The sequence below is a fragment of the Camelina sativa genome, chromosome 9 (genome assembly GCF_030686135.1).
Source record: "Camelina sativa cultivar CO46 ecotype springtype chromosome 9, ASM3068613v1".
NCBI classification, from domain to species: domain Eukaryota; kingdom Viridiplantae; phylum Streptophyta; class Magnoliopsida; order Brassicales; family Brassicaceae; genus Camelina; species Camelina sativa.
Genome location: NC_141888.1, coordinates 43,367,022 through 43,389,951, shown reverse-complemented (window position 1 = coordinate 43,389,951; position 22,930 = coordinate 43,367,022). Strand labels below are relative to the sequence as shown.

Here is a 22,930-nt window from a genome sequence, read left to right as displayed (position 1 = left end):
TCTTTCGCTGCTAGTTTAGTAACCAAGCCTATTTCAAACTTACCCTAGTGGAGCTATTTACATCTTTTGGATTTCGTTGTTGTATATTGTTTTTGATTTTACTCTTCTCCCTTTTTTTTTTTTTTTCATGCGTCTATCTATAGTAAGTATATTCTCTTGTATTTTGTATCAGGGAGTACAATACCCGTCTGTACCAAGACAAAACAAGCCAAGGCGAGTTGATTTATACTATTCAAGCTGGTGCATCCGTGCAGGTACTCTACTACCATTGTGATGCACTCAAGCAAGTTGTCTCTGTTTTTCTCGAGTGTTGTTAGTTTCTGAGATTGACTGATATATATATATATATATATATATATATATATATTATCATGGTGTAGTTGAATCGAAAAGAGGTGATGGTGAGATGACATCGTGTGAGGTACTACTATTTCACCATGAAGATATGGGAATACCGTGGGAGATTGCTAAGCTCGGGGTGAGACAGGGGATGTGGGGTGCGGTGAAGAAAATTGAACCAGGCTTGCGCGCATACCAGAGGGCCAAAGCAGCAGGAGCAGGTTTGTCACCAAGCGCATCAATGGCTCAAATCAACACCAAAGTGAGTGCGGAGGAGTTCATGAATGAGAGGGATTCGATAGCAGAGGTTACAGGAGAGAAGCCAACGGGGAAAAACATACCGAAGATACTGGTGGTGGGAGGGGCGATTGCGCTTGCATGTACACTGGACAAAGGGTTGTTGACAAAGGCGGTGATATTCGGAGTAGCCAGAAGATTTGCAAGAATGGGAAAAAGGATGTAGGAGAGAGTGTACATGTAAGTAGAGAGAGAGAGAGAGAGAGCTCATGAGGGAATGGGAAAGGTAAAAGGGTATCTCCTTTGGCCATTTGAATAGAGAAATGCTCTCTCTCTCTCTCTCTCTATTAAAAAGTCTTTGTCTTGGTGGATGTATCAATCTTGTTTGTAACAGCAAAGGGAAAAAGAAGCGAGAGTTATTCTTTCAGTGTTGAATTTCTGAGAGCGCGTACGGATAATTCCACGCTGCGTTAATAAACGAAACATATCAATCTATTATTGTCCAAGTCTTTTAGTGGAGTGAGATGATGGAAATAGGACTGATAGGCTGTGAAAGAAGGAACTTTCACGTCTGATTTTCTCCCACCGTCTCAACTCCTGGTTACTCTCATTATTTTCAGTTCAATCTCTATTGAATTTCCGTTTGATACAATCATGTGTTGGAGAATGGGACTGACTTATAGCAAGAAATCTGTTATGTTCCTCAAGGTGACATGATTTTCTTATTGGTGGTCACATGAAAAAGGATGGAATGATGAATGCATGGATGATGTTCAATTCAATTCAATTCAGTTTAGAGGCGGAGAAGGCAACGAAGAGCCTTGCCTTGGTTAAGCAGCTGGATGGCTTCGTTGATATCGTGGAAGGGAAGCTGGTGAGAGATGAAGAGATCGAGATTGACAAGACCTTGGAGGCACTGGGTGATGAAAAAGGGTAATTGGGTTTTGGGTTTGAAGCCTCCGAAAACAGAGGCGGTGATGGATCTGCCTTGGAAGAGCTCCATGGGATGGATAGGGAGAAGCTGCGGGCTTGCGTGAACACCCAGCAACACTGTCACTCCTAGTCCTGAGTTTGTAGACAGAAAGGCCTCTCGAAGTGCTTCTATGCTTCCCGCACACTCGAAGCTGTACTCCACTCCTCCCTCTATTATCTCCCTTACTCTCTCATGAACTGCCTTGTCACTCTCCTTTGGATTTATGAATTCACTGATCCCTACTTCTCTGCCTGTTCATCCATCCAGCACACTTAGCTACTTAATTTAGGAACAATTTTCTCTCAGTCTCATGCATGTACAAATAATACGCTATTATGATTTATACCTAGTTGGAACTTGTCAGGGTTGACGTCGATCCCAATGACTTTAGAGGCTCCCCTGGCTCTTGCACCTTCAGCCACCTTTTTCCAATTAACACGGCATTAAGAGTGAGTCTATGTGTGTGTAGTGTACCCCAATTAGTATGGATTGCATGATGATACATAAAACAAAGAGGAAAAACTTACGGCAAGTCCAACAGCGCCCAGTCCAAAAATAGCGACGGTGGAGCTAGGTTGAATATTAGCAACATTCCACGCCGCACCCACTCCTTCATTCCATAAAACACTTATCTCGTTCATTAAATAAGCAACTACATGTCAAAATTCATATCTATACAGTGAGTTAGACTGGATGCAATTAATTTTACCAGTGGAGACACCGCAGCTGAGGAGGCTTATCTTCTCCAGAGGAAACAGAGGGTCCACCTTGAGCACGCAAGCCGAGTCTATGACCGTGTACTCAGAGAAGGTGGATGTGTTGAGGAAATGGAAGATGGGTTTGTTGTCTTTGCTGGTGAAGAATCTGGTCTTGCCATCGCTTACCATCACCTTCTTCATCGGATCCACTCGGAATCTCTCACAAAGATTGGCTCCGTCTCGCTTGCAGACTCTGCACTCTCCGCACTCTCCTGTGAAAATAGGGAGCACATGATCACCTGCCTTCATCTCTTCCACTCCTTCCCCTACGCTCTCCACTATCCTGCAGTTAAGGTTTCCATCCAACAATATAATGTCCATTTATTTCTTAATCGACTAAAAATGTTATAAAAAAAAAAAAAAAAAAAAAAGATCCATCAGATTTATTTGACTTACCCTGCCGCCTCATGGCCAAGGATTCGAGGGTATGCTTGTTGAGCCTCGTTCTGACCAAAAGATAAGAGATTTATTAGAAGAAGAAGTAGTAATTGAAAGGGCTAGCTAGCTACTCGAAGAAGAAGAAAATATATATATGAAGAGTACCTCGCCTTTCCATGCGCTAAGATCGGTGTGACAGATGGAAGTGAAGAGGATTCGAAGTCTCACTTCCAGTCTCTGAGGAGGATCCACTTTTACATCTTCCATCACTAGAGCTTCTCCAGCTCCCCATGCCACAGCAGCTGTTCATTCATTTATATATATATATATATATATATATATATATATATATATATATATATATATATATATATATATCTAACTTAGCTTTGCACATACATACAAAGATTTTTATATACAAAAAGTACCTTTGCAAGTGATTACTTTGCCTTGTGTTTCCATCCGCAAGCCTCTCCTGAGTCCTGATGACTTTATTATTGGCTCTGAAAGTTGAAACAGGGTAGTGAGCGATTGGAGAATGTCTCACCATATATATATATATATATATATAGTTATTTAAGTTCATTAACAAAAAATAATAGTCAAAGAAAATACTTTTTTAATTAACAATGTTTCGTTATATATGATTTAGTACTTCTTAATAAATAAATAAATAAATAGAAGAATTATGGATTTTCAACTCTACTAATTGACAATAGTAGAGAGTTTCTTCTTCTTCTTTTTTTTTTTTTTTTTGGAGAAAGTGGAGAGGTTCATGTATGTATGTATGTATATATATTTCTATATATAACTATTTGGAATCAACTTCTTTTCTTCTCTTTTTTTTGATTAGCAAATATCAACTTCATTTTTTAATATGATATATTTTATCTTGCCATTCGAAATGGTGAATCTTTTGGTTCATTCATCTCGAACGGGATTTTACTTTAATTTCTTTTAGTTACACATTTCTATGTTTAATACTGTGTAAAACTAATTCTGTCAGTTCAAAATCAATTAATAATGAGCTAAAAAACGATTATTTATATTCTTCTATATATCGTCTCTATTTTTATGTGAAATTAACAGTATATATGCATCTATCATGTTCGATATATACACGATCACACGTAGGGTTGTAAATTGGTCTGTCCATAACCAAATGGGCATGTCCATTTGGACACATACAATTTATGGTCATTTATGTGTCAAGACCCAAATACACCCACACCCAAATATGTCCAAACCAAATAGGACCATGACCAATTGGTCTGTCCATTGGTTGCAGATTGAAGCAAAATTCATAATCTCATAAACTCATAATTATAAAGCTAAAGGTTTATAAACTCATAATTATAAAGCTAAAGATTTATAAATTCATAATACACTCATAATACACTCATAATACACTTATAATACTCATAAATACACGAAGAAAGAGAGAAGCGGCGAAAAAAAAAAAAAAAAATCCTCCAAATAGTAAAAACCCTAATTTTTTAGGATTATTGGACAGCCTACGTCCAAACTAGTTTAGACCATATATAAATGGGCTAAATTGGTTTTAGGCCCATTTGACCGTTTTAAATTTGGTAATAACCAAAACCAGTCCAAATTAATTTGGACCGGACAGCCCATGGTTTTAGATACCAATTGACATCTTTAATCACACGCACAAAAGCTAATTAGTGAATAGGTAAGAGATACCAACGGCAACGTATTAACCAGTTAATGTGCATGGTAAGGCAATTTTTATTTCTTTTTCTCACAGGGTGTGTAATAATAGTCCCTTAAATCAATATAAATCCGAAATTTTTTGCAAAAAAAAGTTAATGTTCAGGGTAATCTTAAACGCGGAGCTTCAAGTTTATAAGGTTCGATAGAGTTTAGGCAACAGGGAAGAGAATAGTTTAACATACTTTGGTAATTTTAAAGAAACATGGATCTAACACGTAACACCTTCAACTTTCTTGACAACTGACAAACAAATAAAAAATAAGAGATCTACATTATCATAAGAAACAAAAAAAAGGATATATATGGTCCTGCATGCATGGGGTCACTAAATGTGTTCTCCGGGCTGACAAGGTCCATGTTCCGTTTCAACTTCTTACGTAATTAGTTGACCCCTCCATTGCTCATTTATTTCGTTTACTTGTCTGTGGGGCTATGGAATGTCCCATCTATTCAATGCTCATGTTTTCATCTGTCTGCTCAAATCGGTAACAGAGATAACATTGAAAAACTCAGACCAGAACTTGTAATTTAGTAGTACTTTGAATTAGTTTCATCAATGTTAGTACGCGTATTTAAACTTGCGTATTGCAATTTGCAGACAAAAAAAAAATCATTTTGAAAGCTCAACATTTTCCAAATGTGACGTGAGAATAAGACCATCGGATTTGATCGTCATTTTCAAGCACTACAAGAAAATGGGGTATTAATAGCTCTGTATAGCTGCTATAGTATTAACTATTAAGTAGGATACTATACCGTTTTTACGTACGCTATTTTATGTCCCGCAACCGCAATAATAGATATGTATCTTTACATAGTGTTTTAGTTATGCTATTATAGATTCGCATAGGATAACGCTTTTGCTAAGTTATAGTAAAATTTACAATAACAGTTTATAAGTGCAATTTTTACAAGGCCATGTAATTCATCTCTGCTCTTGAATTTGTTGTTTATATTTCTCATTCAAACTATATATAAAATATATATATATAACGAAGATACAAACTTAAGATTGTAAAAAGTTTTCACACAAACTAATAATGTCTCAAAAAGATCAGGAAAAGAAAAGTGCAGTACGCATAGTTATCTAGAAAAGGACAGTACTCGGCCTTCTGCAACTCTCACTCCCGAGTTACCACAAATCTAATAGGATGCACTTCACCTTTGCACCTTTGCTTACTACTAGCAGCACATTTGCTACCAGCACGCATGTTGGTAGCAAGACTCTAGCATTCATAAATAAAAACTTCATTATCAGCAATCCACCACAGAAGTAAACAAGAGTACTCCAGCATAATCAACAACTCCAACTAATACATCCAATTACAAAGATAGATATATTGATCTTAGTAACCCCAAAACTTTAAAAAATTAAAAATTAAAGGAGGTCAAATTTTTTTACCTCTGATCTTATTGTTGTTTTCTCCCGTGTACGTGGCTGATCAATCAGTTCTATCTTATTAGTAACCTTTATGATTTCCTCATTAAGTGCTATGGAAAAAGTAGACATATATTAAACATAGCGGACACGTATAAACCGCTATCTTCATATGCTATTAATAACCACTTTTCTTGTACTGAAGCGTGGTTGGCTGTGATTGCTGTGGTATACTCCCGTTCGCTCCAGATCATGTCAGATGTATTGTTAAAAAAAATATTAAAGATAAAACCAGATATATATATATATATATATATATATATATTGTATATAAATAATTTGAGATTACTCTGAACTAATGTGAAAAATAGTTAACATTTATTAGTTATTTACATTCTAAATTAGCATTTAACTTCTTGTTTCACATAATTTGCATGTTTTGTACTATTATCCACACTTGTTGAGTTTGTTACTATTTGTTGCACACCAAAAAAAACAAATTAAAAAAGTTTGTTCCTATTGGCTATTTCTCACCGTTTATCTAGCTTTTACTATTTGTTCCCTAAACACAGTAAACTCGGGCTTGCTCACAGAAGACTCCATAATAGAGAAAAGATCACAACTTACGAATGTGGACTGTCCACAAGGCTCCATAATTGACTAATGATGATGTCTCGTTGAATTCCTCAGAGATAAGTGGATCATTTTATTTTATACGTTCAGACTTTTCAAATAAGAATCGATGGTACTGACTATTGATGATGTTTTGTTAAATTCCTCAGATAAGTGGATCATTTTGTACGTCCAGACTTTTAAAATAAGAATCTACGGTACTGACTAATTGATGAAGTCTTGTTGAATTTTCTCAAATATACGCGAATGGTTCATGTTGAATAACCTTATATATAAAAGTAAGATTTATCTTTAAAAAAAAACAAAGAGTAAGATTCATTCTTTTTCTATCAAACCACTTCAACATCTATTTTATCTATTTCTCAAATAAGTCTTGTATACCAACATCTATTTGTATATAATTCCTCATATAAATTTTAAAAATTTAAGGAAATATGTTTGTTATTGAAGGAACTAGGATGTCGGCCCGTGCGTTACCGCACGGGAAAGTGAAAACTTGAAATGATTAACATTGTTAATTTCACATTTCGAAATGAATTTTTTGGTAATTTTTTAACTGTATAATATAAAAATCATAAATAATGACTAAGATGAATTAACCAAATTAGTTAAATAAAATATTTGTTATATATATATAAATGAAAAATCGATTCAGTGACAATAAGAGAATTATGTTAAAGATATGTAAATCTAGGTTTACTGAATCATACTCAGATAATCAATTTTGAAAGATATTCACATAGAATAAAATTTAAATCATTATTCTATCAAAATTTATAAAAAATAATAAGATAATCAGGGAGAAAGAGCTCATAGCTGCAACTGCAACCAACCAAATTGACTAAAAAGATAAATCTATGAAAAATTAGAAATTACAATTAATTACCTAAATTAATACTTGAAAGAGATGATCAATACAATTAGATGGAAAACGACACCGAACAAAAGTTAGATGAATGAATCAATAAATAAAATAATCCAAATTTTTTAACAAAGATGAGTAAATTAATATTGATTAATAAATTGAAAGAAAATAATACTCAGAATTTTTTGGAGGTATTAAACAATAGTCAAATAACAAAAACTCTTTTCAAGGTCCATAAATATATATATATATATATATATATATATATATAAACAAAGAGGTGTGAAACAAAAATGTGCGAAAATTAACAAATGTGAACAATGAAAGCTGGGAGTACGACGAAGAAACACAATTATTGGATCAAAATAGTGCAACTTTTAAAATCATTAACAAATCTAAACAGTTAGATGAGATAATAAAAATAATCTCATATGTTATATTTAAATTGACCCCTAAAAGTGAGTTTGCTATAATATATAAACATATAAATCTATGATTTTATTTATTAACTTGTAAGTTTAAAAAATACTCAGAAAATAATAAATTCGGAACTTGTTTTTGTATTCCATAAAAGTTTATATATAATAAACAAAGAGGTGTAAAATATAAAGGTGTAAAACATAGATGTGTGAAACAAAATGTGAAAAAATTAATAGGTGTGATTTTTGAAAGAAGGGGGTACAACGAAGAGATGCAAAAATATGAAAATATAGACGTGTGAAACAAAAAAGATGCAAAAACTAATAAGTGCAAATATTGAAATCAAGAAACACAATTGTTGGATCGAGTTTTTGAAACTTTTGAGATCATTAACAAAGAGTGAGATCATTAATAATACTTAAATAACAAAAACTCTTTTCCAAATCCATAAAAATATGTATATATATATAAACAAAAAGGTATGAAAACAAAAAGGCGTGAAACAAAGGTGTGAAACAAAAAAGTGCGAAAACTAACAAATGCAACCATTGAAAGCTATGGGTACGACGAAGAAACACAATTGTTGGATCAAAACATTGCAACTTTATATAAACAAAGAGGTGTAAAACAAAAGGGTGTGAAAACTAACAGGTGCCATCATAGAAAACTGGAGGTGCAACGAAGACACAATTGTTGGACCGAAACTTTGCAATTTTTGAGATCATTAACAAAGAGTGAGATCATTAATCATACTCAAAGAACAAAAACTCTATTCAAATTCCATAAAAATCTGTATATATATATAAAAATAAAGAGTATGAAAACAAAGAGGTGTGAAAACAAAGAGGTGTGAAACAAAAAGGTGCGAAAACTAACAAGTGCAACTATTGAAAGCTAGGGGTACGACAAAGAAACACAATTGTTGGATCAAAGCATTGCAACTTTATATAAAAAAAGAGGTGTAAAACAAAAGAATGTGAAAACTAACTGGTGCCAACATACAAAGCTGGAGGTACAACGAAGAAACACAATTGTTGGATCGAAACTTTGCAACTTTTGAGATTATTAACAAAGAGTGAGATTATTAATCATACTCAAAGAACAACAACTCTTTTCAAAGTCCATAAAAATCTGTATATATATAAAAACAAAAAGTGTGAAAACAAAGAGGTGTGAAACAAAAAGGTGCAAAAACTAACAAGTGCAACCATTGAAAGCTAGGGGTACAACGAAGAAACACAATTGTTGGATCAAAACATTACAACTTTATATAAACAAAGAGGTGTAAAACAAAAGGGTGTGAAAACTAACGGGTGCCAACATGAAAAGCTGGGGGTGCAACGAAGAAACACAATTGTTGGACCAAAACTTTGCAACTTTGAGATTATTAACAAAGTTGTGGATGCAACGAAGAAACACAAGTCTCAATGTGCAGATTTTATTTTTTGACTTTCTGGAAAAACCAAAACCAAGATACGAGAGGCATGATGATATGCAGTGATGCTAGAGCTACGGATAAGCCAAATTTTTTAACAAACATGGTATAATTATAATTTTATATATCTTCTTATTTAACATATTTATTTTTTCTAACAAACATGGTATAAATGTTAAATTTTTAGAAAAAATAACAAAAAATAAAATCTGCACATTGAGAATCAAAAACATTAGCCATGCAAAAAATATGGCACACGTACTTAATAACATTAGCCATGCAAAAACATGAAAACCGAAAAGGCTAAAAATTTTGAAGAGACTAAAAGTTAACAAAACTAAGATTAATGTATGAACTTAATAGTGTTGACTAACAGTAATAATAATCTAACCGAGAAACACTACAGGTCATTCGCAGCAAAAATATTAAATTACCTTGAATTAGAGATTGATGCTTGAAAGTTAAAAAAACACATCAATAATACAATTCTTTAGTACTCAGAAAATAATTTTTCGAAATTTGGTGTGAAATGTAAAGTTGTAAAAATTAATAGATGTGAAACATGAATGTACAACAAAGAGGTGTAACACATAGAGGTGTGAAATTAAAAGGATGTGATTTTTGAAACCAGGAGGTACAACAAAGATATGCAAAGACTAAGAGGTGTGATTTTTGAAAGATAAGGGTGCGACGAAAAGACACGATTAATAATTTTAAACCATTGGATTAAAACTGGAACTAATCTCATCCGTTGGATTAAAAGTTGACACAAAAAAGTGGATTTTCTATTATATATAGATTATATGTTGGTTTGAGATAAAAGAGAGGTTACAGTTCATATTTTACCATTAAAATATATATATATATATATATATATATATATATATATATATATCGGCTTGGGTTTATAAATGATTGATTAGGATTTAGGATTTAGTTTTTACAATTAAAAAATATTATATATCGATTGGATTCATAAAAAAAAGATTAGGGTTTAGATTTGACAATTAAATAAAAATTATATTTTAGTTTGGATTTATAAAAGAGTGGTTAAAGTTTAGATTTTACAATTAGACAATATTATATGTCGGTTTGAATTTATAAAAAAAATAATCAGTATTTAGATTTTATAATTAAAAACAACAAATAATGTTAGGGTTAATAATTTTAAAATTCAAGGTTAAGATTTTTTTAAAAAAATAGATTGATTTATTTTTATTACTTTATTTAGATAATATTCATTATTTTAGTTTATTTAATTAAATTACATAATAATTTTTAATTAACTAATAAAGAGAGAAGAAATAAGTAAAAATATTTAATAATTAATTATTCCACACATAGTACGGGCTAGTTGTTATCTAGTTATCTTTTTATCGTAAAATAATATATGGAGTTTTGACGTTAAACCAAAAAAAAAGCTATTGGCGCCAAATTCGGACTTAGACTTCAAAATAAGGTGAGAGATGCGTTTTTTATTAAAGAAAAAGACGCCGATGTCCCGCAGAACATTGCACTTTTTTTTCTTTCTTTCTTTCTTTCTTTTCTTTTGCAAATTATAGGATTTAATGGGATTGAAATAGACCCATTAACTAAGCTCTTTCTTAAATTTTACTCACTCGATCTTCTCTTTTGGTCCAATATAGTTTGATTCGACGTATTCTTTATAGCCCAATTAACTCCTTTTCTTTTTGGGTATCTGTTGGGGCTAGAAACAACAATTAGAAAAATAAGTTTGTAAAATGAGATCTGGGCAGACTTTCGGTACAAATCGACTTAGAACTATGAAAAACAACGAACTGGACTTTTGTATTCACTTTTTCTATTGATTCGCTCTGAGCTTGATTACATGTGTTGTGTCCTTCACATTCATCTGCTATTTAAACTAAAATTCCTCGAAACCCTTCCTGAACGTCTCGCTGCAATCTCGGCTCCCCAATCCCGATTTCTTCTCCAGGTTGACTTCATCCTTCTGCTCGGGTTTTCCTCCATGGGCCCTTACTGGGCCTCTTTTCCTGGCCTGCGCGTACGCCCTAATGGGCTTATTTGGTGGGCCTTATGATCGTCGAAACCCAACACCAATCACAACTCAAAATGTTCCACTCGCAATGGATCTCTGCTTCTTCCATGGTATTTTTAATATAATTAAGTTGGTTTTGTGGTCACTTGAAGTTAACTTTACTAAATGTTCACCACCAAAGAACAAAAGAAATCAACACTACTATTACTATATAGCTGGCATGTCTCCAAATCAGAATAAGAAATAGAAAAAAGTTTTTTAAAAAACTATAGGCTGTATCAAAATTCAAAAATAAAAGAAATTTTCACAAATATATAAAAATTACCTAAAAATAATGAAAAGCATAGAAGATTCCACCGCATTTTCCTTTGAAGTTTGTATTAAAAAGCATTATAGGGGAGCTCTTGCTCTCTCACCGTCCCCTTTATAATTAGACTATATATATATAGAGAGAGAGCATGCATGAAGTAGGCAAGAAGGAGAACACAAACCAAGCATGGGAAACTGTTTATTCGGAGGGTTAGGCGACGAGGAAGACTTATTGATCAAAGTCATAAAATCAGACGGTGGAGTTCTTGAATTCTACTCCCCCGTCACGGCGGGCTCCGTCTCCCACGAATTCTCAGACCATGCTCTTTTCTCGGCCCTTGATCTCCTCTGGAAACCCCTGCCTAACCACCACCTCCTTGTCCCCGGTCAGTCCTACTATCTCTTTCCCAATATTGTCTCCGAGGAGTTGAAGACTTTTGTGGGCAGCTGCCACGTGAGATCCAACAGCGAGTCCTTTTCAGCGACGATGACTCCTTACAGAATGTCTCTAGATTATAACCACAGGGTGTTGAAGAGATCATGCACGGACGTCTTTTCAAGATACAACTACACAAGGACCCGACAGAAGGAGAAGAGGACGAGGAGGAGGCGTACGAGCAGCAAAGGTGGAATATGGAAAGTGAAGCTGGTCATAAACACTGAAGAGCTGTTACAGATACTGTCTGAGGATGGTAGAATAAATGAGCTAATAGAGAGTGTGAGAGTCGTGGCCAAGGGTGACACATCGAGCATCACAAGTGGTTCGTCTGAGAATGTCTTGTCGGTGGTACATATACCTTAGATTTTGATTAATTCCCTATATTTGAATGTGTGGTATAAACGATAGAACTAATGAAGTCTGTTATCTTGCTCCAGTCGATTGCGTCAATTTAGAAACTATAGCAAGTTCTTCTTCTTCTTCTTTTTTACTCAAAGACTCCATATATATATATATATATATATATATATATATATATATATATATATATTAAATACTCCGTGAGAAACTAGTTGTTCCAAGTTAATTAAGATGCTCGAAGACGATCGATTTGACATGCATGTTGTAATCAAGATGGTATAACTAATATAATGAAAAAGGCAATCAGCATGATTTTGAGAACTTATAAAAACTGTCTCTGTCTATCTCAGTTTGATATATGATATTCCTAATTTCTCAAATTCTACCACGTCTTTCTCATCCTCTGATCTTTAATTAGTTTCAAGGTTGAACAACATCAAATTTGTTCAAGTTCATCTTCTTCTTTCTTTTTTTTTTTGGTAATTAATGTTATCAAAGTTCATCTTGTCTTGACGTTAAGAGTTATACCAGCATAAGAAGAAAACTTTAGGTGAAGAAAACATAACAAATCCGGATAATGGGGTCATCATATTGCTCCAATTCATCTTTCACAGATATCAATATTTATGATATGTACACCAACTCTCATGTGAAGAGATTCACCATGCATCAAATATTCAAATACCTACACTGACTTTAAAATTGAACGTAAATATATTTTTGGCAAGGACTTTTTTTGTATTTGTGAAATCCAAATTAACATGTAGATTTCAAAATAACAAAGTTCAACCTCGTACGTATTTGATTTTTTTTTTTTTTTTTTTAATTATCAATGTGAAACCAAATCCTTTTAAAATTTCATGCAAATTCCACTGAAAGTAAAAAATGGAATATAAGAAAATATTATCTAAGGGATAAACGAAGAAAATCTTATTAATTAGCACATCTTTTTAGTCCTTGGATGTGAGCGAGATGAAAAGAAAAAAGAAGCTTACAGTATCAGGGAGAGGAGAGAAGAGGAGTACATCTTGGAGTGGTCTTTTGTCTGAGCAGAATTTTGAGCTGAACCTTTTGGCACTCCAGCTTTGAACCCCATTTCTCACTCTTTGATCTTATTGCTCTTATCACTCTTGGGAACGGATTGATTCCTCTCATTATGTGCGGGTTCTCCCACCTCCTCCTCGCCGGTGAGCTACACGCTCTCTCCAGTATCTTTGGTTTCATCATCCTATTCCTCTCCTTCTCTCCTTGTCTATTAGCTTCCTCTAATTCAGATAGCTTCTCCTCCAAGAAAAGCCTTGCATCCATCAGCTTCATCTGAACTCTCTCTTCTCTCAAAACCTCCGCCAACCTGTGCATCTGTCTCTCTTCTTCAAGATCTCGTTTCATCCGAACCATCTCTGACTTGTCAAACGATATCTCTTTTAAGAGCTGCTTGTTTTGCATCTCCTCTGCTTCTCTACCCATTCTCTCCTCCTCCACATCTTTAGCCAGCCTCTTGTTTATCAACTCTGCCCGCCTTCGAGCTTTTCTCTCGTAGTCCAGCTCTGCCTTCAATTCCTTGATCTCGGCTCGAGCTTTCCCTAGTTCAGATTCCATGAAGACCTTTATGAAATTCAGATCCCATATAAATGCCTTGCGTTGGTGTTGATTCTGTTGAGATTGTGAAGAGCAGTAGTAGGGGTTGTCATAACGTTTCCAGCTGGTCTTGCAGTCCATGGCATCTTCTTGTACGCTGGTACTGTGAGGATCTGGAGTGGGGACTCTGGCCATCATCGCTTCAGGACTGCTCTGCATCTTCATAGCCTTCTCCTTTTCTAGCTTTAGCTGTTATTATGTATTTAGATAGATAGAGGAAAAAAGAAAAAAATTTAAGTATTGTTTATTTAACCCTGGAAAGTGTGTTGTAAAGCTGAAAGAGTGAGTTGAGTCATCACATGTTTATCAGCTTCAATCATTCTCCTCTTCAGGTCTTTCTCTCTCTCTCTCTCTCTCTCTCTCTCTCTCTCTACCTCAAAAGCTTGGTGCTATCGTTAGAGAGTAAGAAAAGTAGCAGAAACAGATGAAACTAAAGATTGTTTGTTGGGCAATGTCTCTTAGAAAGGCCAACAACCTCCCAGTGCTTTCAATGAATCACCTCTCAATTTCTGTGTTATTTTGTACACTTGGGGGTGTCAATTAAGTCAAAACATTAATGCCTCATCTGTTCCACCTCTCTTAAGTCCTAACTATATACAGTATGTGTCTCTATAAAATTAATATCAAAGGATTTTTTTTTCTATCTAAGCATTTATCTACTTTGTATATTCCCTTAAACCAACACTTCCAACCTAGTTAGTTGGAGCTGCAGGAAACGAAGTCAAATACAAGTAAACAAGTCTTTCAGTATGTGTATATATCAGACTAAAGCAACCAAACCACATACTATAAATGAAAGCAAGCCTCTAACAACAAGTCATAAAAGCTAATTGCTTCTGAAGGTCCAGTCTACTCTTTATAATTCAAACTCATTTTCGAGCTTGGGGGGCCTCACCTGCAAAATATACTCCATTGCTTCTGATTGATCCTTTTGCCTGGAACCTTCTTCTTCTGATGTAAGTTGATCACTGTCCATTTAAGTAGATGGTTATCTGAGATGTACAATATTATGCATTACATTATTCTAGCTGTGGTTAAGTCATTAAACAAACATACCGGGTATATGGTAAAAGCCACAGTTAGTGCAGTAAATAGATATATTACATAATCAAAGACAGTATAATGTAGGTTGAGTTTAGAAAGATATTTACCCTTTTCTCTAATCAGGAAAGATCCAATATTTCACTGATATGCAGGGGCTTATCTGATATACTGAAGATCTAAAAGGGTAACACTCTAACACAACCCAAGTCGAGTCTTCATTTCTGATTTCCTCACAAAACTTGCAGTCTTCATTTCTATTTTCTTATTGTTAAACTTCAGAAATTCAATCTGAGAATGTTGATTCATGCCAAAGTAGACACCAGAATCAACCTCAGCTACTTCATACTCTTGTTTATCTGTTCTCTCTTCCTCGCTTATGCTCGAAATTCGAACAGCGCAGTCTTCACCAGCGCTCTTCAATGTATACCCCATCAGGATATAACTTCATGCACTGAAAAATCTTGGTCAATTCAATACACAGAGATGAGAGCTCTTTAAACTGATTTTTGTATGTTTGCACACGGGCAATTCTGTTCCATGGTGATCCCACCTATTCACAGTACAGACTCAAGGACATGTGTCAACACACCTAGCTTCTTTAACCAAGATTTCTTCAGATGATCATCAATCGACATAAATATAAATGACCCTCAATTTCCCAACAGATAAAAAAAAAAATATTAGTAGTGTTGTTGACAAGAAAGGTCATAAATCCAGCAGAGTTGATCAAATGCAGAGTTGCCTTAAAGCTAAGGTATACATTACATACAAACTGAAAGGAACACTTGATTATAACCAACTTGGAGTTGAAATATAAAACGAAAAGAAGATCATGTATTAATCGTATACTTACACAACCCAACCAGAATAGAAACACAGATAAGAATAACTCGTCTTCACAACTCTACACTGTATACTTTTATATGTGTGTGTTTGGAAAAAAAGTATGTACTGTATATCTCTTGGAAATTGCACATCCCACAAAAGAAGTGGCTGCTGTGTCGATCCACTCATGCCTCTAGTTTAGGGCAGATTGGGGAGCTTGGATTGGACATAGAACCTGGAGGCAACATCAGCACCAAGAATCAGTTTGTGTTTAAAACATTCTATACATGTAGCTATGCAATCTGAGAGCCTTGTAACACCTACATATGTCTGCTAGACAAGGTTGCTTGGTGGCTGGATCCTCCTCAAAGGCCGGAGGAGCTTGCCCGTATATCATCTCGCAGCTCATGTCTTCAAAATCTATACAACGAAAATGGGTTATGAAACTGAAAGAGATAAAAGGTAGAATGAGGTAAGGATGGTGAAAAGAGAGATATAATGGACGTACTTGGGTTCATTGTGAGTGGGAGGCCAAACTCATTGGTGAAGAAATCCTGGGTTGGAATCTTGCACATATTAACACACATTCCTACACACCCACTGTTCTCCAGATACCTTCAAAGAGGAGTAGGAGGAGCATACAAGTCTGTCACATGTTTTTTTTTTGAGCAAGACAACTAACTAGTAGAAAATTTTAAACTCACTTGTTACCTGCATTTCTTTATACGAACTCCACTTCTCTGTTTCACCCCATTGACTTCCACTTCTATGACCTGTGCACAATCAGAAGTCAATCAATTCAAAGAGCAGTAGTAAGTAACAAATTCATATTCAACTCAGACTGGAAGAGAGAGAGGGAGAGGTACCTGAGATGGACCAACCAACCAATGGAAGAAAGGCACCGTAAGAGCCGCATTGAACTCTGCTGCCCACTTGGTTGGTGGGAACAACTTTCGGAACTGTTGAGGAGCACCAGGAGGCAGCATAGAGAGAAGAACCTCCCTGACGGCCTCTTGCTGCTGCACTCTGGACCGTCCCTGCATCACTCTCTTTGACACCTCCACGAAGCTCTCGTAATCGTACTCCCAGAACCCCTTCTCCTTCTTCTTATTCTTCTTCGACCCGAACTTGTCCATCTTCCTCGCGAACAGACCCATGAACACTCTCTCCACCAGCCCATCGTCGTATCTAGTCTTCTGCCCTATCGTAGCAGGCTCTCCGCTCGGCTCGGCAATCCCGCATCGAACGCCACGTCGCCTAAACGTGAGATTGACAGCTTGCATACTACCAATAGCCGCCGCCATGGATAAGAAGAAGATATCTCTCGCGCCGGCTCTTTGCTCGTCTTCCCAACCATCATCTCATACAAACTCTGCTTTTACTGGCCACACAAACGTCACCCACACCTTTACTACGACTTACAAGTTACAAGTGTCCACTTTCTTTGCCTCGCGTCGCGACTTAATTCTTTACTTTCTTTTGTGGCCTTATAAAAGCCCACATCCAATACAATACAATGGCCCCTCAAGCTTTAGCCCCCTAACTAATTCACATATCTCAAGTAAACTAATGTGGTTAATAAAATTAAAACCTCAAGTAAACTAAATACTATCTCGGATGTTTGTTTATATAACAACATCCAAACTCCAAAGTAAAGAAGAACTGAGATGTTTCTAATTCAAAAAAAACTTTGGTTTCCCGTTCATTTTCTATGCATCAACACGATTTATGATACTATTGGAATGAATAAATGCTAATTTTTAATACAACGTCTCCAACTTTATTCTATCCAATTTTTAAGAACGTTGCAACTCAATCAATAACTAACTAAGGGGAGTTTATTTAGTCATGATTTTAATGGATTTTAACATCTTTTTCAAAATCATGTTTTATTAGTTTATACTAGTATATAAATATCAGTTAAAATTTAGATTATAATTTAAATGGGTTTGAATATGAAAAATAGAAAGATTCAAATTTGTGGATAAAACATATTATTTAAAATTCATATGTTTTTATTTCAAAATCCATATTTTTTTATTTTAAAATCAAATATAATAATTTAAAATTTATATAAGTTAACAAATCAATGATTAAATAAACCCCTATATAATGTATGTTATTGAGATTGATATCGGTTAATGTGGTATTTCAATACCTTAAGAATTAAGATGTGTGTGATTGAAAAATTGAAATATCCAGTGGCCAGTGCTAATTATATTTGATTATGGTAAAGTTGTTGGGTTAAATTAGCAAGTAGGAAATAAATAATGGAGTAGAAGAGTGGAACACTTTTTTTTTTTTTTTTTCTTTTTTGGACGAAAAGAGTGGAGCACTTTTCAAGTTTCAAAATACTATGTAGAACAATAAATTAAAGACACTCTCTACCAAACTCCATCAACTTCGCATTTAAGGCTTCTTTTTAGTCTTTTGACTTTTTTACATCAACTACAATTTTTTTATTATTATTGTGAGTTACTCTTCAGTTTTGTCAGTCCAAACCACTTCTAACGCTACATGTTGGAATGGAGTGCAATTATAAAGTATGTCAGTCGTCGCTGACCCCTGCATTACAGTCGTGTTATATTGCTTGTAAGTTGTAACTTACAGTTGTAACTAATTCTCTTTCTTTACATTCAACATCTATTTCTGCTCTACCAAAACAACTCCCCGTTTAGTGGTTGAGTTTGAGGCTTTACACTAAATTCCTCTTGGCTAATTTCACTCATCTACCCTTTAACTTATGAACGATATCAGAATTCACTTGGCTATTAGTGAACCTTCCGTTCTTTAACCACCAAATGGTTCAAGTTTTCAAGAGAGAAAAAAACATATTCCTACACATGCCAATAAGTTTGCAATAAATATATAAACCAAAATATGAAAAAACTGCAAGTAAGAAAATAGATGTAAAGGCTTGACATGAGGGACTACAAATCTGTCTCCGTCATTAACTTGTCGAATCTGTACTGTATCGGGATCTAGTTATAATCAAACCAATCGTTTGCTGAAGTATTTTTTTTTTTTTTTTTAAGGCTTTTAGGCTGTTTTAAACATATATTGCACATGGCTTCGCGTTCCTTACCGAACTACTATATATCACTCTTTTCTCATGCACGCACTCGAATTTTCTACTTCATTAGTATTTTTACCCCAGCAAATTATAGGGAGCGGTATAACTTTATATTGCGTAAGGACATGCATGCGATTAGCTGTTGCTTAAGACCACGCACACGTTCTTCGCATCATGAATATTATCAATATTTTATAGTCTAACTCTTTAACTTGGTTTTTCCAAAATGTGTAATACATTATTATAGAAATTGTCTCTAAAAGCAGGTCAGCTAAGCTGTTTAGATGGGCTAGCTGTTGGGCATTTAGAGTGATGGCTATGAGTCTGAGTGGCCACATGCCATCATATCACCTGTCCAATCTTCTTTTTGCCTATCAACATTTACAGTTTACATCTCCCTAACATTACTTCAATTATTTGATGTATTAGTTTCATTTTCATAACAATCCGATATATAATCATATACATATAGATTTAGCTGCCCTCTTTTTAGTTCTAGACCCCAATAGGCTTCAACTGGCCAAATCACTCAGTAGCTAGTGGTCTAACCAAACAGACCATATATGCGTATCATTATTGACTATCTACGGGTTTTATTACATAAAACATATATTTTCATGTCTGCTTAACATGTTATTTTCACATAAAACATTTTTACCTTCTCAGCAAATATTTGTACAAGTTGGAAATGTACATCAAAACATGAATTACATGTAAGGAATGCTTGATTGTATTGATATGAGGATTACAATATATATACTCCTTTACAGTAGGGTTTTGATTATGCTAATTACACAAGTTTCCTTTATTATACATATGTGCTCTCTATATTACAAGTTTCGAAATCAAATATATATAACACAAAATGTAAAGGAGTCGTCCTACATGCATGGTGACTTGATAGACTTTGTGTGTAAGTAGGCTACAATAGTAGCGTTCTGGATCATCACCGGACCAATCGACATCACATGTTCCTAAGTATTGATGTTTTGAAATTAAAAAGATAGTAATAAGGTATGTGCTGGATATGCGTGGTCGAGTGTTGAGTAGGGGCTGCAAAAATTCAACGGCCACCCAATTTCATCATTTTAGTATACAATGTATGTTAAATGCGATCAATAAATTCATGTATCTGCCATCTGTTCTCCTTTCCTCCTCTCTCTTCATTAACTTAATTATTATACTAGTATTACTTTCTCTCTCTCACGCACTTTGTCTTTGCAACATCACCACCATACATACATACATACATGCCTTCCACAAGACTCAAACTCCACAGCATGGGATTCTCACGGTGGCTCAACCGCACCGTGGGCTTCATCGTCTTCTTCGTCCTCGACATTGTGGATTTCTTGCTTTGCTTTACCTACAAGACGCTTGACTTCTTCTTCGAGTCAGAGTGGAAACCCTGCTACTGCTGTCCGCCCCCTGAGGCCAAGCCAACCGCGGCTGGGGGAAGCAGAGGCGGGAAGATGATAGTGTCAGAAAGATCAGGAGATTACTCAAAGGTGGTCTCACTGACAAGGACAAAGATCCATCTGGATGAGATCTCCGACACACTCTACTCACGCCCTTCACTCCTCACCAAGCTCACTAAGCTGGTGAAGTGCTTCAAGAAAGATGCTGTGAAATGTTATGATGAGTCCAAGAAGAGAATACCATCAACTAAAAAGACAATACTGACAGTGAATTCCACGGTGGTCGAGAAGTTGCAAAGAACACCAAGATGGTCTGATTGCCATTGCACTTTCTGCACTTCTTGGCTTTCCTCTTCCAACCATTCTCTCTTTGTCAATGTCCAACAGCCCAAAGGTACATATAAACTCTCTCTACATTTTACATTTTTATATAACCTAGATTATATTGTGTGATCAAGCTCATTCCCCTGCTAATTCGTTGGTCTGTTAGATATGTGAAAACCTTTTCCCTTGTGACTCCTCTCTCAGTGGTCTAGTGCCTCGTTCAGCATGCATTCTCATCTAAGAGTGCAATAATAAATTCTCATGAGAAAGAAAAAAGTTTGGTTATTCTTGGTTACAAAAGACTGGTAGCTTAAGAATCAAATTAATTAGAGCATAATCATTAATTATTGGCGGCATGGGTTCTAGTGGGGCTTGGCATTATTAGTACAATCAAAATCCTCTATTACAATTTAAATGGACGACTCGCGTTTAATCAGGATTAAACTTATACTCTAAAGAAATGCCTTCAAAGATCAAATGGTTCTATTATGATATAGACAAAAATAAAAATAAAAGGCTGGGATGTTTCTCACCTAGTGTTATGAGATCATGCAGATCTAATGTGGAGTGGATGCACTCAGAGAATAATGGGTGACGAATGTCTTGAGTAGTTTGTATGCGCCTACTCCAAATTACATCATAAATTATTTAAATTATCTGTGCGTGATTTCCTCGTAATATGCTAATTAAGTTTCCAAATACATATATTTGTTAGGTTTTAATATGCTAAGTTTCCAAATACATATCTTTGTTACGTTAAAAGCCATGAGTAAAAAATATTACACTGTGAATGTGCAGACAACAAGGCACAAGAGAACGTAGTGTTCATACATGGGTTCTTATCATCATCAACGTTTTGGACAGAGACTCTGTTCCCGAACTTCTCAGACTCAGCCAAATCTAGTTACAGGCTGCTCGCTGTGGATCTGTTGGGTTACGGGAAAAGTCCAAAGCCCAACGATTCATTGTATACATTGAAAGAGCATTTAGAGATGATAGAGCGATCGGTGATCTCTCAGTTCAGACTCAAGACATTTCACGTAGTGGCTCATTCCCTAGGCTGCATTCTGGCTCTTGCGCTCGCGGTTAAACACCCAGGAGCCATCAAGTCGCTTACTCTATTGGCTCCTGTGAGTCATATCATATATATATATACAATTATTCTTTTTAATTAGTTGATTAATCAATGCTTCCTGGGTTAGTATGGTAATTGATTGATATATGTGAACTGATGGGGAGTGCAGCCATATTATTCGGTACCAAAGGGAGTGCAAGGGACGCAATATGTGATGAGAAAAGTGGCGCCCAAGGAAGTGTGGCCTCCGATGGCCTTTGGAGCCTCAGTGGCCAGCTGGTACGAGCACATTAGCCGCACCGTCAGTCTAGTCCTTTGCAAGAACCACCACTTGTTAGAATTTCTCACCAAGCTACTCACCGGAAACAGGTACTCATTTATCTACTTGAGTTACAACAAAAATTCATCAGTTATTAGACTAAGAGCAATTAATGTAGGCAGACACGGACACCTTTGAATTTCTTCCTCATCCTGAGAGATTGTGATGTGAGGAAATTAATGTGGACATAATGGTATATATATATACACGTACGAACGCAAATTTTGTGTACATAAATTAACTGCGCATAATTAAATCTACTTTCACCGCTAATATACAGTAGTAGATGCAATGAAAAAAAAAAAAAAGTGAATAACTAATTGAGATGATATATCCACGCAGGATGCGAACGTACTTGATAGAAGGGTTTTTGTGTCACACACATAACGCGTCGTGGCACACACTACACAACATCATCTTCGGGTCTGGGAGCAAAGTAGAGGCTTATCTGGACCATATCCGTGACAACGTGGACTGTGACGTCACCGTCTTCCACGGGGGTAGGGACGAGCTGATCCCCGTAGAGTGCAGCTACGGCGTCAAGAGAAAAGTGCCACGTGCCAGGATCCACGTCGTCCCCGACAAAGACCACATCACCATTGTTGTTGGGAGGCAGAAGGAGTTCGCTCGTGAGCTTGAGCTTATTTGGCGCAGACGATCCACTACTCCTCAACTTCATTCAATAAATTAACCCCTTCTCTATTATATAGTATATATATATAAGATAGCGTATAAAGCCAAACCCCGACCACTATTATTCAAATCATCATTTTATTACACCCATTTTTATTTACATTTGCATTTCTCGGTGACTCCTATGAAGAAAAAAACATGTTTCTTTTGTGGTAGCTATTTCATCATGATTTTGATAATGAAAAGAAAAACAGAGCCAAGAACGAATTATAAAGTGAGTTGCAATATGTGCGTCCACATACA

General features: G+C 35.4%; 6 protein-coding genes across 7 annotated transcripts; 3 read left to right on the top strand and 3 right to left on the bottom strand.

Moving 5' to 3' along the window:
* The first annotated feature begins 112 nt into the window (after positions 1 to 112).
* Positions 113 to 1,074, top strand: LOC147939435 (uncharacterized). The gene is made up of 2 exons (XM_087464863.1): positions 113 to 254; positions 381 to 1,074. Exons 1-2 carry the CDS (start codon positions 128 to 130, stop codon positions 800 to 802), a joined length of 549 nt encoding a protein of 182 aa, XP_087320989.1. The 5' UTR covers positions 113 to 127; the 3' UTR covers positions 803 to 1,074.
* Positions 1,075 to 1,189: 115 nt separating this feature from the next.
* On the bottom strand, positions 1,190 to 3,454 carry LOC104773687 (GroES-like zinc-binding alcohol dehydrogenase family protein). Its single transcript, XM_087464862.1, has 8 exons — positions 3,301 to 3,454; positions 3,114 to 3,188; positions 2,851 to 2,987; positions 2,704 to 2,753; positions 2,259 to 2,590; positions 2,077 to 2,159; positions 1,896 to 1,971; positions 1,190 to 1,800 (listed from the first exon to the last, which is right to left on the bottom strand). Exons 2-8 carry the CDS (start codon positions 3,145 to 3,147, stop codon positions 1,370 to 1,372), a joined length of 1,143 nt encoding a protein of 380 aa, XP_087320988.1. The 5' UTR covers positions 3,148 to 3,188; positions 3,301 to 3,454; the 3' UTR covers positions 1,190 to 1,369.
* Positions 3,455 to 11,605: 8,151 nt separating this feature from the next.
* Positions 11,606 to 12,370, top strand: LOC104714839 (DUF4228 domain protein). Its single transcript, XM_010432317.3, has one exon. The coding sequence runs from the start codon at positions 11,667 to 11,669 to the stop codon at positions 12,279 to 12,281; it is 615 nt and encodes a 204-aa protein (XP_010430619.1). The 5' UTR covers positions 11,606 to 11,666; the 3' UTR covers positions 12,282 to 12,370.
* Positions 12,371 to 13,186: 816 nt separating this feature from the next.
* On the bottom strand, positions 13,187 to 15,480 carry LOC104714838 (protein BRANCHLESS TRICHOME). Its single transcript, XM_010432316.3, has 2 exons — positions 14,216 to 15,480; positions 13,187 to 14,105 (listed from the first exon to the last, which is right to left on the bottom strand). The coding sequence occupies exons 1-2, from the start codon at positions 14,234 to 14,236 to the stop codon at positions 13,278 to 13,280; spliced, it is 849 nt and encodes a 282-aa protein (XP_010430618.3). The 5' UTR covers positions 14,237 to 15,480; the 3' UTR covers positions 13,187 to 13,277.
* Positions 15,481 to 15,682: 202 nt separating this feature from the next.
* On the bottom strand, positions 15,683 to 17,248 carry LOC104714837 (beta-carotene isomerase D27, chloroplastic). Of its 2 annotated transcripts, none has more exons than XR_015566028.1 (5): positions 16,652 to 17,248; positions 16,490 to 16,558; positions 16,294 to 16,400; positions 16,110 to 16,205; positions 15,683 to 16,020 (listed from the first exon to the last, which is right to left on the bottom strand). XR_015566028.1 is itself a non-coding variant. In XM_010432314.3 (5 exons), exons 1-5 carry the CDS (start codon positions 17,087 to 17,089, stop codon positions 15,971 to 15,973), a joined length of 753 nt encoding a protein of 250 aa, XP_010430616.1. In that variant the 5' UTR covers positions 17,090 to 17,248; the 3' UTR covers positions 15,683 to 15,970. The 2 variants fall into 2 exon arrangements, 1 of the variants encoding a protein (XP_010430616.1); XM_010432314.3 differs by having other exon boundaries at positions 16,497 to 16,558.
* Positions 17,249 to 19,699: 2,451 nt separating this feature from the next.
* On the top strand, positions 19,700 to 22,846 carry BDG1 (alpha/beta-Hydrolases superfamily protein). Its single transcript, XM_087464860.1, has 4 exons — positions 19,700 to 20,670; positions 21,399 to 21,730; positions 21,845 to 22,044; positions 22,337 to 22,846. The coding sequence occupies exons 1-4, from the start codon at positions 20,109 to 20,111 to the stop codon at positions 22,683 to 22,685; spliced, it is 1,443 nt and encodes a 480-aa protein (XP_087320986.1). The 5' UTR covers positions 19,700 to 20,108; the 3' UTR covers positions 22,686 to 22,846.
* The last annotated feature ends 84 nt before the right edge of the window (positions 22,847 to 22,930 follow it).

Coding starts and splice junctions, on each gene's coding strand:
- LOC147939435 (XM_087464863.1), top strand. CDS start 128: ATGCGTCTATCTATAGTAAGTATATTCTCTTGTATTTTGTATCAGGGA. Junction 255..380: donor AAGCTGGTGCATCCGTGCAG/GTACTCTACTAC, acceptor ATCATGGTGTAG/TTGAATCGAAAAGAGGTGAT.
- LOC104773687 (XM_087464862.1), bottom strand. CDS start 3,147: ATGGAAACACAAGGCAAAGTAATCACTTGCAAAG. Junction 2,988..3,113: donor CAAAGTAATCACTTGCAAAG/GTACTTTTTGTA, acceptor ATGAATGAACAG/CTGCTGTGGCATGGGGAGCT. Junction 1,972..2,076: donor TGGGCGCTGTTGGACTTGCC/GTAAGTTTTTCC, acceptor AATTGGAAAAAG/GTGGCTGAAGGTGCAAGAGC.
- LOC104714839 (XM_010432317.3), top strand. CDS start 11,667: ATGGGAAACTGTTTATTCGGAGGGTTAGGCGACGAGGAAGACTTATTG.
- LOC104714838 (XM_010432316.3), bottom strand. CDS start 14,236: ATGATTGAAGCTGATAAACAT. Junction 14,106..14,215: donor TGATTGAAGCTGATAAACAT/GTGATGACTCAA, acceptor ACATAATAACAG/CTAAAGCTAGAAAAGGAGAA.
- LOC104714837 (XM_010432314.3), bottom strand. CDS start 17,089: ATGGCGGCGGCTATTGGTAGTATGCAAGCTGTCAATCTCACGTTTAGG. Junction 16,401..16,496: donor GTTCGTATAAAGAAATGCAG/GTAACAAGTGAG, acceptor TCCTCTTTGAAG/GTATCTGGAGAACAGTGGGT. Junction 16,021..16,109: donor ACCTTGTCTAGCAGACATAT/GTAGGTGTTACA, acceptor TGTTGCCTCCAG/GTTCTATGTCCAATCCAAGC.
- BDG1 (XM_087464860.1), top strand. CDS start 20,109: ATGCCTTCCACAAGACTCAAACTCCACAGCATGGGATTCTCACGGTGG. Junction 21,731..21,844: donor CGCTTACTCTATTGGCTCCT/GTGAGTCATATC, acceptor TGGGGAGTGCAG/CCATATTATTCGGTACCAAA. Junction 22,045..22,336: donor AAGCTACTCACCGGAAACAG/GTACTCATTTAT, acceptor ATATCCACGCAG/GATGCGAACGTACTTGATAG.